Consider the following 17,322-nt stretch of genomic DNA (forward strand, 5'->3'; position numbering starts at 1 on the left):
AAAAAAATAAAATGTAGATCAGTCACGTAAATTTTGTTCACAGTTAACTCAGTCCGATGGTATCGAAGTCCAATTCGGTCTGCATGACTGTTCTAAAAATTATTACCGGACTCAAAAGATCATCAGACCGGACACCGTAGGGTATAACTTGGGTTTTTATATATTATCAGTTATGCATTCTACAGATCGGCGATCGGCGGATATGATTTTTTTTTTCTTAACGTTACAGCTGTTTTCATAAGACCTGGGACAAAATAAATTTTTGAACCCGACCGCCGACCCACCGATCCGGTTCAGTTGTTATTTATTTTACAAATCAAACTATCAAATCAGGATCGCGTGCCCAGCTAAAAATACCGGATCGGCGGATCGGCGGATCGGGTTCAAAAATTCAGGTCTTATGAAAACAGCTGTAAATAAAAAAAAAAATAATAATTTACATTCGTAACTAATTACGATTATCGATGAAATAAATATGTCAATTCTTGCAGCAATTTCTCAATTATTAAAAGGTTCCTGTATAAGCATAACATTTTTTTTTTTTGCTTATTTACGTCAATACGTGACAATGATAAGGAAATAATTTCAACAATTTTTTCTAGGAATGGATCAAGTGAAATAGAAGACGAAAGACATTAATTATTTTGAATATAACGAATTTTAGCGAATTTAAAAAAAAATTGGAGAATTTAGTGTTGTCAATAAAGCAGAAACTAATGATAAAAATAAGTTCTCATCAAAAAGAAGGTAAGAATTGGAATTAAATTCTTTATAGTTTATTGTGTGTATGAAATAAAAAATTAATGTAATCCTTTCTTTCATTAAAATTTTCGAAGGATAGTTTTCACTATAATATTATTAGTTTTCTTGGAATATCAAAAAGGTTGCGTTAAGATTGTAAAAAAATAGAATAAATAAATTTCTATCTAGAATGCATAGATAAGGAATTTAGTAGCTTATTCGAAGAAAAGTTGAAAAAATTTAAGAAAGAAAAATTCATTAGAGAAAGAATAAGTTCAAATGAGATTGAATGTGAGTTAGTTATTTAAAAAACATAATCATAGACTTCATAAAATCAGCAAATTTATTTGATATATATTTTGATTAAATTCTCCGCTATCTTATAAATAAGGATGCTAAATTACATCCAAAAAGAACGTCAACGCCAGGACGCATACGAAAAATTTTGAGAGAACATCACCAACTAAATGATCAACTGAAAAAAAATAGTCAACCCGTTAAACATATCAACTACTATCCAAAATATTTCAAAAATAAACGTTATAGAAAGTCCTTACAAAACGCCACTTCAATTCAATAAACGTCAGTGCATTCGTCTCAAATGAATAAACGCAGTAATCATTCACATTCCATACAACATACATCAAATCAAGAAAATAATAAAAATATTTCTAATTCAACTTCTCCACCGGTTACCTAGAATAAACAAAGTCCTTCCCGTCTGGCTGGAACTCTTACATTAATATACCAGTAGGTGTTTTTAACAAAGATTTCTTACCCTTATATATGGTATCCACCCAGACATAGACAGTCGGTGGTGGCATTGATAGAAATGAATTATCGAGCTTTCCACGCAAAAAGTAACCCTGATAGCAAGATCAACAAGAAATGACGTAAAATCCACATGGAAATCCACATCAATATAGTGAAATTATGTGGAAATCTGAATAGTTCCCAATATTTTCCAAATCCAAATACCCTGTGACGAAACACATGGTATTTTCCACAAAATTTTACGTGGATCCACGTAGGATATATGGGAATGTATGGAATACCACATATTTCTGAACTAATCCATATGGAATTACGTGAACCGATCTACCTAAAAATTTCATCGAACAATTTTCACAAAAAAGTTAACTGTAATAGCTGAAATGATTATGGAATGAATGTAGTTGAGGAATTAGTCAAATGCAATAAAAATTTCTCAATTAGACAGTCTCATGTAGTGAAAGATAAAAAAGTTTATTGAAAATAAAATTTTGGTAGCTAAAATATCAATATAATACAAAAAACAACGACTAGTCGACTGCTATAATGAAAATACAAGTTTCGTAATTGTCGGGATAAAAAAAATTTACTTTTTTATTTATAGGTAACTTTTTTTCGGAATTTTCATTCATGTCATTATTACTCTTGGGTTCTTGAAATAAAACTACTGTAAAGAGTTTCTGCTAATATAATTATTAGTTAATATGTTTAGTTTATTTATGATAACTCATTTTTTCTCGTTGTCTTTTCAAACTTGAAACCCTAGCTAATAATATATAAATTTTAAGTAATTTATTATTCTAAGAATTTATACGAATAATTATTATTAAACTTGCTTGTTTTAGTTGTTTTAATCTTATTTAAAGTATATAGTCTGATTGTAGTAGATACTGCTAAATTGGTATGGCTAGTATTATTAGGATTAAATTGATCGAATCCACAGACTTGATTAATATAACATTTTGATAAAGCTGTTGATACTCTAAAGGTGTACCTTCATGTATTAAGCGCACGATCCAGAGAAGATAAAATCATCTGTACGTTTCGGTAGAGTTAGTGTTGAGGGCGTTGATGTAAATAGCGAAAGTTATTTGTACAATTTGGTAAGGCTGTCCAAATGTAACATTCGGTTAGGATACTTCTTAAATGATGTGCCACCTTTTGGCGTAGTAATTTTGCTTTTTTCTTGTTTCCGTGGAAAAAATTTCCTGATGTTTCAACTAAGAAATAGCTATTTTTAATTAATTCGTGGAAAGTGACTTCTATTTTTACTCCTTCACCTAATTGAGCAATATCTAACAGTTTAGGTGTTTTACTTAGTAATAGTTACGGATGTAATATTGTATGAAATATCCAGGTAGTTACTGATCAAAACAGACTTCGGTAACATGGGATATAGCCGATATACGAAGTGTTTAGGGGAGTTCATTTATACTGTTTTTTTTTTTTGCTTTCTTACATTGTTTTTATTTTTCAATTTTATTTGTATAAATAAAGTATAACGCTGTTTATGTTAAAAAGTGAAATAATTGAGAAGGATAAATCATGAAGAGTAATGAATAGAATGTAAATGATGATAAGAGTAGAATGAAAAGAAAATGGACTCAGCTGTACAAAAAACAAAAAATGGGCTGAAACATTCATGAATTAAAAAAAGTTTGCTGTTATGTAAAGAGTCATTAGTGTTTAAATATACGAAAATATTTTGCCTATTTATTTGTTCGCCAAGCATATTGTAAATAGTGATTGTATCCGGTAAGTATTCGGATAAAAAAATCCGTCACCGTTATATCCGGATATCTGTTTTAAATAACCGGATAGCATCCGGATAAATCCGTTAATTTCGCGGATTGCTAAAGGATTTTTTTAATGGATATCTGAAAATGATCCGTCAATATCATGTATCAATTGTATAAATTTTAAAGCCAAGTAATTTAATTAGTATTAATTGTTTAGTAAGAGTTAAATAAAATAAAAAAGAAATCAGTCACGGACTTAAACACGAGTTTGAGTATAAGTAAGAATTAAGTCACAAACTAATATAATCCAAAAAATTTAATTGGTAAACGGGTGTATCCGGGTCACGCGATACTCATCCGGATACCCGTCAACTAAAAAAAAAACCTATCCGGATATCTATTTTCCTTTAGCTTAACTGGATATGCTGAATCCGTTGTTCTGTTGGTGTAGTGATTTGGGTTATATTTACTTTTTATTGGAATGAACATAATGAAGTATTAAAAGTAGATTACGTTATAAATTTTTACAAGTTTCGAGCTATTTATAATAAAAAATGATTAACTAGTTATCATGTGATGTTTTATATCCATTCGATTAAATACTTTAAGATTTTAATTATTTTGCAACAATTTATATTCAAAATCTCAATAAACATTATTATTTCAATACAATAACCTCACAAAAATTACTAAGCGCTCAATACACCCAATGGCACCAAAAAAAAATTAACTCATCCACACAATCACTAGATCAACTTACTTAAACAAAGCTTTATTGCTAATTAATTACTTTCATTTTTCTCCTTTTCCCTCTCGCTCAATATAGATACATAAATAGAAGAGGGCAGCACAGCACTTCAATACGATATATCATCAAATTTTACTTGTGGGTTTAACTCACATCACCTGACGATTCATACTTAAATTGAATTCGTAAAAATGGGTTAAAAAAAAATAATATTTATAAAAAAATTTATTCATTACATTACTACAGGTAATAAAATTTGTATAATAAAATTTATTTATTATGGCAGTTACCTAATTGGAAACAATGTTTTGAGAAAAACACATAGTATAATTAAATTGGTTATAAAAAGTCCCAAAAAATGTTTATAAAAAATAAAACGCTGGTTTATTTTTTCTAATTAGCTAATATTTATCTATATAAAAAAATTTTATTGTTACCGACGAAAAGAAAATAACTTTTTAAAATTTTTTTTTTTTATTTATTTGTAAATAAGAAAAAGTAATTTTACCAGTTTTTTAGGTAACAACTTATTATACGATCATATAACTAGAAAATTCAAAGCGAAATGTTTACAACTATATTAGTATAATGGTTTTGTACGCCCATATACAGTATTAAACTATATTTGTAAAAATTTTCAATTTATACTCATTTGTCTACCAATTTTGTTGGAATAAAAATGCTGATAAAGTTGCTTCTTCATAATCTTAAAACTTTGCAAAAAATTAATTTTGTTTAATTTTCTACATTATAATTTTTTATATAGAAAAAGTGAACATTTTAATTAAAGGTTGTGTGTAATACGATGGAAAATTTTATGTTTATATAAAATAATACCTAATTGGGTTTTGATTCGTAAATTCATCCCTATAAAAAATTTTTATCCGAATATTTCCATTATTTCTCCGTGTCTTCCGTAAAAATTCCGTGAAAATGATACATTCACGGATATCCGTGTTAGCGAGATGAAAATTTCCATGATTTAAGGCTATAAATTCCATGAAAATGATACATTTACGGAAAAAACATGGAAAGATAAAACACGGATCAGATTTTTTACAGGGCATACAAAGACTTTTTATAAAGTTTTTTAGATAATTAAAATTTTTAAAGTTTAAGGATATTATTATTATATAGGCTCTTGGCTATCTAACCATATAAAATATATCCTACCCTATAATTTACGTATAAAATTTTACTTTGTACTGAAAACTAGCATTATGCTTATCATAGTAAATTATGACATCATGCATTCTACCTAGATCGGGTACATCGGAAAAACAATAGCCCGAAAAAAATTTATTTGTTTTGTAACATCCCACTTTTGGTTAAAACATTCCTTTTTAGTAATTCATTCATAATAAATTGAAATAAAAAAAAATTGTCTAAAAAAAACCCGTCTATAAAATAAAATTTTTTTCTAGTAAATAAATTTCTAAAATTATCAATGGAAACTGAATTTAGTAAATCAAATATCTCTGATAAAGATATTAATACAGTAAAAACCAAAAAATGCTCATATTGTAATAAACCTTTTATTGAAGAATTATGGTGTGAAGAATGTATTAATTCTTTTAAAAAATTAGAAAAATTAGTAAAAAATGGTGATAAAAAAGCAATGTTTGATTTAGCTAATAGTTATAAAAATGGAAAAGGAACAGAAAAGAATTTGGAAAAAACCTTTTACTGGTATCAAAAAGCAGCAGAAAATGGTTATATTTATGCAATACTTAATTTAGCCATGTGTTATAAAAATGGAAAAGGAACAGAAAAGAATTTAGAAAAAGCCTTTTATTGGTATCAAAATGCAGCAGAATATGGTGATGAAAGAGCAATGCTTAATTTAGCCATATGTTATAAAAATGGAGAAGGAGAAGAAAAGAATTTAGAAAAAGCCTTTTATTGGTATCAAATTGCAGCGGAAAAGGGTGATGAGGCAGCAATGTTTAATTTAGCTAATAGTTATAAAAATGGAGAAGGATCAGATAAAAATTTAGAAAAAGCCTTTTATTGGTATCAAAAATCAGTAGATAATGGTTATGCTTATGCAATATTTAATTTAGCCATATGTTATAGGAATGGAGAAGGAACAGAAAAGAATTTAGAAAAAGCCTTTAATTGGTATCAAAAAGCAGCAGAAAATGGTGATGAAAGAGCAATGTTTAATTTAGCTATCTGTTACAGAAATGGAGAAGGAGCAGAAAAAAATTTAGAAAAAGCTTTTTATTGGTATCAAATAGCAGCAGGAAATGGTGTTAAAGAAGCAATGTTTAACTTAGCCATATATTATAAAAATGGAAAAAGTACAGAAAAAAATTTAGAAAAAGCATTTTATTGGTATAAACAAGCTGCAGAAAATGGTATTAAAGAAGCAATGTTTAGTTTAGCCTTATGTTATAAAAATGGAGAAGGAACAGAAAATAATTTAGAAAAAGCATTTTATTGGTATCAAAAAGCAGCAGAAAATGATTATACTTATGCAATATTTAATTTAGCCATATGTTATAGGAATGGAGAAGGAACAGGAAAGAATTTAGAAAAAGCCTTTCATTTGTATCAAAAAGCAGCAGAAAATGGTAATGAAAAAGCAATGTTTAATTTAGCTACTTGTTACAGGCATGAAGAAGGAACAGAAAAAGATTTAAAAAAAGCCTTTTATTGGTATCAAAAAGCAGCAGAAAAAGATTATATTAAAGCAATATTTAATTTAGCTTTATGTTATAGAAATGGTGAAGGAACAGAAGAAAGTTTAGAAAAAGCTTTTTATTTATATCAAAAAGCAGCAGGAAATAATGATAAAGAAGCAATGTTTAATTTAGCTTTATATTATGATGATGGAAAAGAAACAGAAAAAAATTTAGAAAAAGACTTTTATTGGTATCAAAAAGCAGCAGAAAATGGTAATAAAATAGCAATGTTTAATTTAGCCAATAGTTATAAAAATGGAAAAGGAACAGAAAAGAATTTAGAAAAAGCCTTTTATTGGTATCAAAATGCAGCAGAAAATGGTTATATATTTGCAATATTTAATTTAGCCATTTGTTATAAAAATGGAGAAGGAACAGAAAAAAATTTAAAAAAAGCCTTTTATTGGTATCAAAAAGCAGCAGAACAAGGTAATATCAATGCAATGTTTAATTTAGCTATATGTTATGAAAATGGAGAAGGAACAGAAAAGAATTTTGAAGAAGCCTTTTATTGGTATCAAAAAGCAGCAGAAAAAGATAATATCAATGCAATGTTTAATTTAGCCATATGTTATGAAAATGGAGAAGGAACAGAAGAAAATTTAAAAAAAGCTTTTTATTGGTATTTAAAAGCAGCAGAAAATGGTAATAAAGAAGTAATGTTTGATTTAGCTATATGTTATAAAAATGGAGAAGGGACAGAAAAAAATTTAAATAAAGTCTTCTATTGGTATCAAAAAGCAGTAGAAAATGGTGATGAAAGAGCAATATTTGATTTAGCCATATGTTATAAAAATGGAGAAGGAACAGAAGAAAATTTAGAAAAAGCCTTCTATTGGTATCAAAAAGCAGCAGAAAATGGTGATGAAAGAGCAATGTTTGATTTAGCTATATGTTATAAAAATGGAGAAGGGACAGAAAAAAATTTAAATAAAGTCTTCTATTGGTATCAAAAAGCAGCAGAAAATGGTGATGAAAGAGCAATGTTTGATTTAGCTATATGTTATAAAAATGGAGAAGGGACAGAAAAAAATTTAAATAAAGTCTTCTATTGGTATCAAAAAGCAGCAGAAAATGGTGATGAAAGAGCAATGTTTGATTTAGCTATATGTTATAAAAATGGAGAAGGAACAGAAGAAAATTTAGAAAAAGCCTTTTATTGGTATCAAAAAGCAGCAGAAAGTGGTGATGAAAAAGCAATGTTTAATTTAGCTGCTTGTTACAGACATGAAGAAGGAACAGAAAAAAATTTAGACGAAGCCTTTTATTGGTATCAAAATGTAGCAGAGAGTAATAAAGTAGGTTTTAAAAATGAAGTTGAAATATGTAAGGAATGCAATCAACCATATATTGATTACAAATGGTGCCAACAATGTAATATTAAACGATTTCAGCAAGATTTTTCAAAATGGACTAGTAAAAATAACTTTATTGATAAATTTATTCAAGAAGCACAACTAAATGCTAGAAATAGTTATGAAATTTTGGAGTGGATACCTTATAATAAATTCTCAAATATTAATTATTATGATAAAGGAGGATTCAGTGAAATTTATAAAGCTATCTGGTCAAATGGACCTATTTATAGTTGGAATTTTGATAAACAACAATGGAATAGACAATTAGGTTATGAGGTCATTCTTAAAACACTTAATAATTCATCAAGTTTAAATAGCAAATTTCTTGATGAGGTATATATAGTACTTATATTTAATAGTATATTTTACTTTCTTTTGCAAAAATTTAATAATTTTTTATTTATTTATAGTGGAAATATCATTATAGTTGTCAGAAAAAATCATTTTCAAAATTTATTCGATTATTTGGAATTACTCAAGATCCAAATAATTTAAATTATATAATGGTAATGAGCTATGCAGAAAAAGGAAGTTTGAGAAAATACTTATCTGATATAATTAAATTTAAGTGGCAAGATAAGTTACAATTATTGAAAAAAATAATATTAGGGCTTAAAGTAATTCATGAATCAAATTTAATTCATTGTGATTTTAATGATACTAATATTTTAATATCAGATAATTATAAAGAGTTATTTATTAGTGATTTTGGATTATGTCAACCTATAAATGATTTACAAGATTCTGACAATAGAATTGGAGTTTTACCTTATATGGCACCTGAAATATTAAGAAAAAAGCACTATACTCCAGCAAGTGATATTTATAGTTTTTCAATAATAATGTGGGAATTTACATCAGGCATTCCTCCATTTAATTGTGTAGCACATGATCATCACCTTATTTTGAGTGTCTGTAAAGGGGAACGTCCTGAAATTATGAAAAATACTCCAAAATGTTATATAGATTTGATGAAAAAGTGCTGGGATTCAGATCCTTCCAAAAGACCAAATATAGTAATTATTGAAAATACTATTTCTGAATGGATTAGATGTATTAATGAATATTGTAAAATAAACAGGAATAGAAAATATATCTATAGAGTACCTAATATTAATAATCAATTAAAAAATGATATGAAAGAATTTGTAGAGGCAGACAAAGCTTTATTACCAGAACAAGCGAATATTTCTATTATGCAAGCTCATACACTAGCATATTTTACAAGTCGCAATCTTACTGAAATTTTAGATCCAAATACTGATTGTCTTGATTGTATTGTTGCTATATAAAGTAAATGAAATATAATTAGAAATGGTGTAACTATTAACCTGTATAAGTAATTTTAAATTGTGTGACATATAATTCATCTGCATCTGATCTATTCCATGTTTTTGTGGTTTGAAGTTAGATCATAATATATATAACCCTCCTGTACAAATAAACTGAATTGTGATATACAGGATTATATACACATTCCGGAATGATACAATCAATAAAATGTTTAAAAAATTTCTTTTTTGAGTTTTTTTTTAACTGAAAATTTTCTTTTCTGATTATTAATTTTTCCCCTTTATAATTGGTTTTTTTTTTGTTTTTTTTATCATTTTGGATTTTTTTTTAAACTGAATTTTTTTTAAGATTTTTTTTAACCCAGTTCCAGTTAATGAAATTTTAATAATATTTTTTTTTACTAATTGATGAAAAATTTAATTTATTTATTGTATTCGTAATTAATTACGATTATCGATGAAATACGTGCAGCAACTTCTCAATTAAAAGGTTCATATAGAGGTGTAATTAAATGTTCTAAATTACCATTCAATCTTTTTTAAATTATTTTACGTATAGTAAGTGACAAAGATAAGGAAATAGATTTCAAACAATTTTTTTTAGGAATGGGCCAAAATGAAATGGAAGATAAAGATATTAATTGAATATAGCGAATTTTAGTGAATTTAAAAAAATTAGAGAATTTTGGTGTTGAGAAACTAATGAAAAAAGTAAGTTGCAGTAAACGTTCTCATCGAAATTTTGTGGAGATAAGAATTAAATTAATTATAATGTATCGTGTCGTGGATGTGAAATTTACTGTAAAATCTTCGAATGTTATTTCTATAACATTATTAGTTTCTTGGAATATCAAAGTTTATTAAGATTTAAATGTTTAAATAAGTTTCTAATCATGGAGTAAGAAATTTAGGAGATTATTCGATAAAATAAAGTTGGAAAAGATTTAAGAAGGATAAATTTATTAAAATGGAAAGATAAATTTCAAATGGCAATCGGATATTACATGTGGGTTAAATTATTTATACTTAAAAAGCATATTTTTTTATCTTAATGATAATTATTTTAATTTTAATACGTCAATAGCACTTAAAAATATATTATTGTGAATTATTAACTGCAGCGGATAATAGAACCGAAACTATTGAGTATGATACTACGATGACTTATATAAATTATAAAAGAGGAAAAAGTCCAACATTTATATTTACTATGATAAATAACAAGTTGATATCCTTCTTTCATGGCATCTTATAAGTAGGTTGCACTTTCACATTGTTAATAGGAGTTTTAGAGAAACAATTAGAGTACACCTTTAAGGCTTTAAAGCAGTCAATGATCCAAAGAATTTTAGATCAATACGATTCGGTAATGTCTTGTATTGTCAAATGAATATTTTTTATTATTTATTAGTTTATACGACAGATACAAAACATACAAAACAGAAATATAAAATGTTACACATAAAGGAAGTTTTTATTTCATATGAGTTTAGATTTTAAAAAGCTATTCGACATTTTTCTTGATAATATACAGTATATAATAATATGCTTAAGTAAAAAAATATATGCAGTACTTAAGAAATTTCGTTACGTTCATTAATTGACTTATGTTATAATGGGTGTTTATGATACTGCTTCTTAATTTTTTTTTTATTTTTGATAACTGGATTTATGCAAATTAAAAAGTTTATCATTTGTAGTCGCGAATAAAATTTACTGTATATGATAAAATATCAGAAGTGTATTTAAGGACTCAGGGAAAAAACAAAAATTCAATTGAAAATATATATTATTTATAAAGTATACTGGGCATATTGGTTATAAAGATGGTCATCGGTCCTAAAAGACTACGGTCTCGCGGTCCTACACCTTAAAAAGACGGACCAGTCCGTCTTGATGTAGGACCACGGTCTTTCGGTCTTGTAACACGTACAATAAAACCGACGGTCTTTTTAAGGACTCAGTCTTTTTAAGACCGATCAGTCTTTTTTCTTTTTTCTGTAAATAAAAAATTTTCTATTACTTTACTAGGAACAGTCTTCCTTTATAAATGAACACAAATTGTATAAATTTATAGGAACCATTCCAGACGTATATTATAAGCAAATAACATGTATAAAGACGGATTTACTATACTTTATTAACGTTAATTTTCTTTTTTTCCTTGGAGACAGGGAGACAGTCTTTTCTAGAAGTTTCAATATGCATGTAATAACTTTTATATAAAGACCGATACAAAGACCAGGTCAGTCTCAGGACCGGTCCTACTGCGCCAAGAAAAAATGAAAGACCGCGGTCCAGTCCTACAAGTCCTGGGACTGACCGGTCCAGGACCGAGTAGGACCTGTAGGACCGATGACCATCTTTAATTGGTTACTATCATTAGTAAAATACGAAATTTATTATGAATTTTTTTTATGAGCCAAATTTAGATGAGATAATATCTGTTCCTGTAAAAAATGTTGATCCATGTTTTATATTTCCATGTTTTTTCTGCGAATGTATCATTTTCATGGAATTTATAGCCTTAAATCATGGAAATTTTCATCTCTGACGTGAATGTATCATTTTCACACGAAAATTATGGAGAAATAATTGAAATATTCAGATAAAAATTTTTATAGGACGTCATGATCTCTACATTTTTGATAAAGTCATTGATATTCTAAAGGCGTACCTTCAATTGGTCCTTCTCTTTGATCACTAATAATATGATAACATAGTGTAAAGATACTGTACCGCACTGCACAAGATACCCCGGGTATAATATAAAACTCCCGATTTAAAAATTATAAAATACCGGGTACTTTGTGAGACAACGGGTATTATAAATGGTAGGATATTATGAAGCGGGGGGGTATAATAGGGAATACAAATCATCATCCCAATTTAGTAACATATCATATTGGTACATGTGTGCGACACAAATTTATTATACAGTCAGCCCCCTCTACAATCACACCCCTCGGGACCATTCAATGATGTGATTATAATGAGGTGTGCCTATTGGTGAGGGTTTAATTATATAATCACATATATATAAATTTTTAAATAAATGTGATTATATAAAAAAAAATCATCAAAAAAAAATTTTGTAAAAAAGTTTATATGTAAAATATACTTAAAATCGGCTAATTATTAAAGATATTATGCTAATTTTTTACAAATTTTTTGAAAAATAAAAAACTAATTTATCCCACCCACCCATACGATCTTTAGTTCTTTATATAGTTTTTTACTTTACACGAACGCGTATACAAATGCGACGCAAAAACTTAAAAAAAAATCGCGTCTTATGCACCCCTTAAAATTGCAATTACACAACGAATTTAAATTTTGAACTTTATTATTATCTATTATTATATTAAACTATTAGTTTAAAAATGTATCAAGTATAGTTTGATTTTTAGAATTAAATGCTTTAAATCTCGTTACGCGCAAATACTTTTTAAAGATTTGTAAATCATTAAAATCAAAATCATCATCATTTTGTTGTTCAAAATATTTGATATACGTCTCTAATAAATCAACGGCTTTTTTTGCTGATATTAAAGGTACTATTACATCATCATCGTCATCATCATCATCATCATTATTATTATCATCTTTCTCATTTTCATCGCGTTGTATAAAATTAATAATTTGTTCATCGGTAAGAACTTCTTCAGTTGGAATCTCTTTATCAAGCATTTGAAAATATTCCAATAGACCATCAGAATCTTCTGGTAATTCACTAAGAAGACTTTCAAGTTCGTTTAAATCCAAATCAATATCGATATCATTATTGTTATTTACATCATCAATATCATTAAGATTATCAGATGGAAGAATACCCGTCTTAATCCAACAATTTTTAATAGTTGTTTGGGTAACATTATTCCAAGCATCGGCAATATAATCAATTGCCTCTTTAATATTCAACTTATTCCTATGTAAACAATAATATTAGTTAAATATTATTTATTAAAATTAATTAAACAATATTTATAACTTACTTCCTATAATCTATTCCAAAATCAAATTGTTGAATTAAATGTTTGCAAAACTCTTGTTTGTATTTAGATTTAAAACTATTAATAATTCCAGCATCCATAGGTTGAAGATGTGCTGTTGTATTTGGTGGAAGATAAGCCAATTCAATATTAGTAAGATTAGGTATATTTTTTTTTTGTTGTGTTTTATTTTTTTGCTTTTTTTTGTTAGATCCTTGCTCACTATTTTCTTCATTTGACATCTCATCATTACTAATATCATTATCATTTTTCTCAAACCTTTTTGGATTAAAATGAGAACCAGCATTATCAATAATCAATAATATTTTTTGATTTAATGTACGAAAATAATAATCAAGATGATTAAGCCATTCAACAAAAATATCTGAACGCATCCAAGCTTTGGAATTAGCTCGATATGTTACAGGAAGAGCTGATTTGTTAAAATTTTTAAAACATCGAGCATCAGCAAGTTTGAAAAGTGTTGATTCACACCAGTATACGCGTTGATCAACACCAGCTAGTTGTTCAACACATTTTACAATATTAATCAACACCCGTATACTGAAGTATACCAACGCATAATGTTAATATACGCGTCATTCAACTCTAATGTGTAGTTCAATGCACTGTATATTAAGTATTAACACAACTAAATAAATTATATTAATTTATTTATTTTTACTCACCTTAGGAACCGAACCGGTTACCTCAATTACACTATTAATATATCAATCTCACGATCTAACCATTGTACTATTATAAGTATTTATTAAAATTAATATTAAGCATTACGTATTTTATGTAATGATATATCACGTGTGTCACGTGATACTGGATTAATAATTACCACTGCGCCACTGTGGTATAGCAAAAATTTTTTTAGCAAAGCTTAATTTTTTTGTTTTCCTTCGTTTTTCCCATTACCTTTCATTATCCCCTTCCCATTCGTTTTCCCATAACCCTTTCATTCTCCCCTTCATCCTATAAAAAGTTTTATCCGTTATTTATGTAAAAACTCTGTAAATTCCATAATATAAGGTTATTAATTCCTGAGATATGAGCCTTATACGGAAAAAAGTTGGAAGGTATCAAACTTCTGGTAAGTTTCGCAACGAAACATTGCGAAACTACTTTTTCATTTTTTAACGAAACATTTTTTAGTAACGCTTCGAAATATTATTCTTATTTTTAATTTCTTTAATCGGAACGTTGGCTAACGTTCCGATTTATTATTTTTTTAAATTTTTAAATCGGAACGTTTTTAACGTTCCAAAATATTCTTTTTTTTTTAATTTTTAATCGGAACGTTGGCTAACGTTCCGATTTATTATTTTTTTTTAATTTTTAATCGGAACGTTGAAAAACGTTCGAAATATTGTTTTTTTTAAAAAATTTTTTAATCGGAACGTTGGCTAACGTTCCGATTAATTTTTTTATTTCATTTTTTAATCGGAACGTTGAAAAACGTTCCGAAATATTGTTTTTTTTTGATTTCTTTAATCGGAACGTTAGCTAACGTTCTGATTAATTTTTTTATTTCATTTTTTAATCGGAACGTTGGCTAACGTTCTGATTTACATTTTTTGTTCTTTTTTAACGAAACGTTTTTAACGTTTCGTTATTAACTTTTTTCATTCCTTTTAATCGAACGCTGAAAAACGCTCCCGATTTACATTTTTTTCTTTTTTAACGAAACGCTTTTAACGCTTCGTAATAACTTTTTTCTTTTTTAATCAGAACGTTGGCTAACGCTCCGATTTTTTTATTTTTTATTTTTTTTAATCTTTTAAGCGTTTTTAACGTTTCGTTAATAACTTTTTTTTTCTCATTTTTTTTAATCGGAACGTTACCTAACGTTCCGATTTACATTTTTTTTCTTTTTTTAACGAAACGTTTTTAACGTTTCGTTATTAACTTTTTCTTTTTTTTTTAATCGGAATGTTGGCTAACGTTCTGATTTTTTTATTTTTTTATTTATTTTTTTAACGAAACGTTTTTAACGTTTCGTAATATTTTTTTTTAATTTTTTTTTTAATCGGAACGTTTTTTAACGTTCCAAAATAATTTTTTTTTGATTTTTTTAATCGGAACGTTGGCTAACGTTCCGATTTTTTCATTTTTTAACGAAACGTTAAAAAACGTTTCAAAAATTTTTTTTTAAATTTTTTGTTTTTAACGAAACGTATCTAACGTTTCGTTTTTTTATTTTTATATCCGCTTCCTGGATGATTCAGGTAAAAATTATTTTTTTTAATTTTAATTTATTTTAACGAAACGTGACTAACGTTTTGTTTTTCTTCTTTTTAGGTCCGCGGATTTCTGGACGTTTTCTGAACAAGATTTTGAAGGTAAAACTTCAAAGTCTTTTCTTTATTTTTTGTTTTTAAAGAAACGATATTAACGTTTCTTTTTTCTTCTTTTTGTAGGTATCGAACTTTTGGATAGTACGATGGTGAGTTTCGCAACATTTGTTGCGAAGCTTTGATTTTTTAAAGAAACGATGCTAATGTTTCTTTTTTTTTTTCTTTTCTTTTGTAGATATCGGACTTTGGGTAGGCAAAATGTGAGTTTCGCAACGTTTCATTTCGTTGCGAAACTTTATTTTTAATTTTTTTTTAAGAAACGTTCTAACTGAACGTTTCTCTTTTTTTTTGTAGGTTCGATTTCCGTGAATTTTGAAATTTGTAAAATGGTAAGTTTCGTACGTTTCGTTACGAAACTGCCGTTTTTTTATTTTTTTCTTTAAGAAATGTTCTAACTGAACGTTTCTCTTTTTTGTTAGGTTTGATTTCTGGGAATTCGAAATTCGGAAAATGGTAAGTTTCGTAACGTTTTGTTATGAAACTTCCGTTGTTTTTTTTTATTTTTTTTAGGAAATATTTACTAATATTTCCTTTTTCTTTATTTAGGTTTCGGTTTGTCTTTGATTAAAAACTTAAAATGGTAAGTTTCGTAACGTTTCATTTCGTTACGAAACTTAATAATAATTTTTTTATTTAATTAGGAAACTCTTACTAACGTTTCCTTTGATCTTTTTTTAGGTTTCAGAAATTTAAGAAAATCAAAAAAAACGGTAAGTTTCATACGAAACTTTCTTTTTTTTTTTGATTTATTCTTTATGAAACGTTCTAACTGAACTTTTCTCTTTTTTTTGTAGGTTCGATTTCTGGAAATTTTGAAATTTGGAAAACGGTAAGTTTCGTACGTTTCGTTACGAAACTTCCGTTTTTTTTTTGTTTTTTTTTAATTAGGAAATGTTTACTGACATTTCCTTTTTTTCTTGTAGGTTCCAGGAGTTTTGAGTTGGCCGGGAACTTGAGGTAAGTTTTGTTCATTATGAAACTTTCCTCATTTTTATTTTTTTAGGAAGCGTTTATTAACGTTTTCCTTCTTTTATTTTATAGGATCCATTCGGTGTTTTACTTTGGAAAAATGGTAAGTTTCGCAATCTTTGCGAAACTTAAATTTATTGACTTTTTTAGGAAACGTTTGTTAACGATTCCTTTTTTTTGTAGGCTTCGGTCAGGTTATTGGAATATGGATCAGATCGCAGAAGGTGATTACTTTTGTTGTGGAATATTATTAATGGACTTAGAGAAATTCATCAAAAACGAATGGTTGTGTAAATTTCGTTAACGAAACTTTTGTGTTTTTTTTATTTGAAAACCCACCTTGTTATGGTTGTGTCACCAGGGGCGCTTTGTCAACGGAAATTTAGTACGTTGATCGCTTAAAAATCCGCGGCAATCCAATTATAACAAGAGGTTAATTTCTTTAAATAATGTATTTGTATTATTTGTATTGTACTGTATTTTATAAATAAATTTACAATATTTTACAATTAAATTTTATATGTTAATAATATACAATAATATGATATATGTTAATAAATTACTAATACTACAATTAAAGTTAACTATCGTACGATGACTAAAAAATACTGTTGCTATACGCGTTTTTAATATCAATATACGCATTTTTATACATTGTA

At 27.2% G+C, this 17,322-nt stretch overlaps 1 protein-coding gene across 1 annotated transcript; it reads left to right on the forward strand.

Annotated features, from left to right (window-relative positions):
• Window positions 1–5,329: 5,329 nt before the first annotated feature.
• OCT59_001075 (uncharacterized protein) lies at window positions 5,330–9,336 on the forward strand (the record flags this gene model as incomplete). Its single annotated transcript, XM_066139296.1, has 3 exons — window positions 5,330–7,984; window positions 8,455–8,661; window positions 9,025–9,336. Exons 1-3 carry the CDS (start codon window positions 5,447–5,449, stop codon window positions 9,334–9,336), a joined length of 3,057 nt encoding a protein of 1,018 aa, XP_065988712.1. The 5' UTR covers window positions 5,330–5,446.
• Window positions 9,337–17,322: the final 7,986 nt, after the last annotated feature.

The sequence above is a fragment of the Rhizophagus irregularis genome, chromosome 1 (assembly GCF_026210795.1).
Source record: "Rhizophagus irregularis chromosome 1, complete sequence".
NCBI lineage: Eukaryota > Fungi > Glomeromycota > Glomeromycetes > Glomerales > Glomeraceae > Rhizophagus > Rhizophagus irregularis.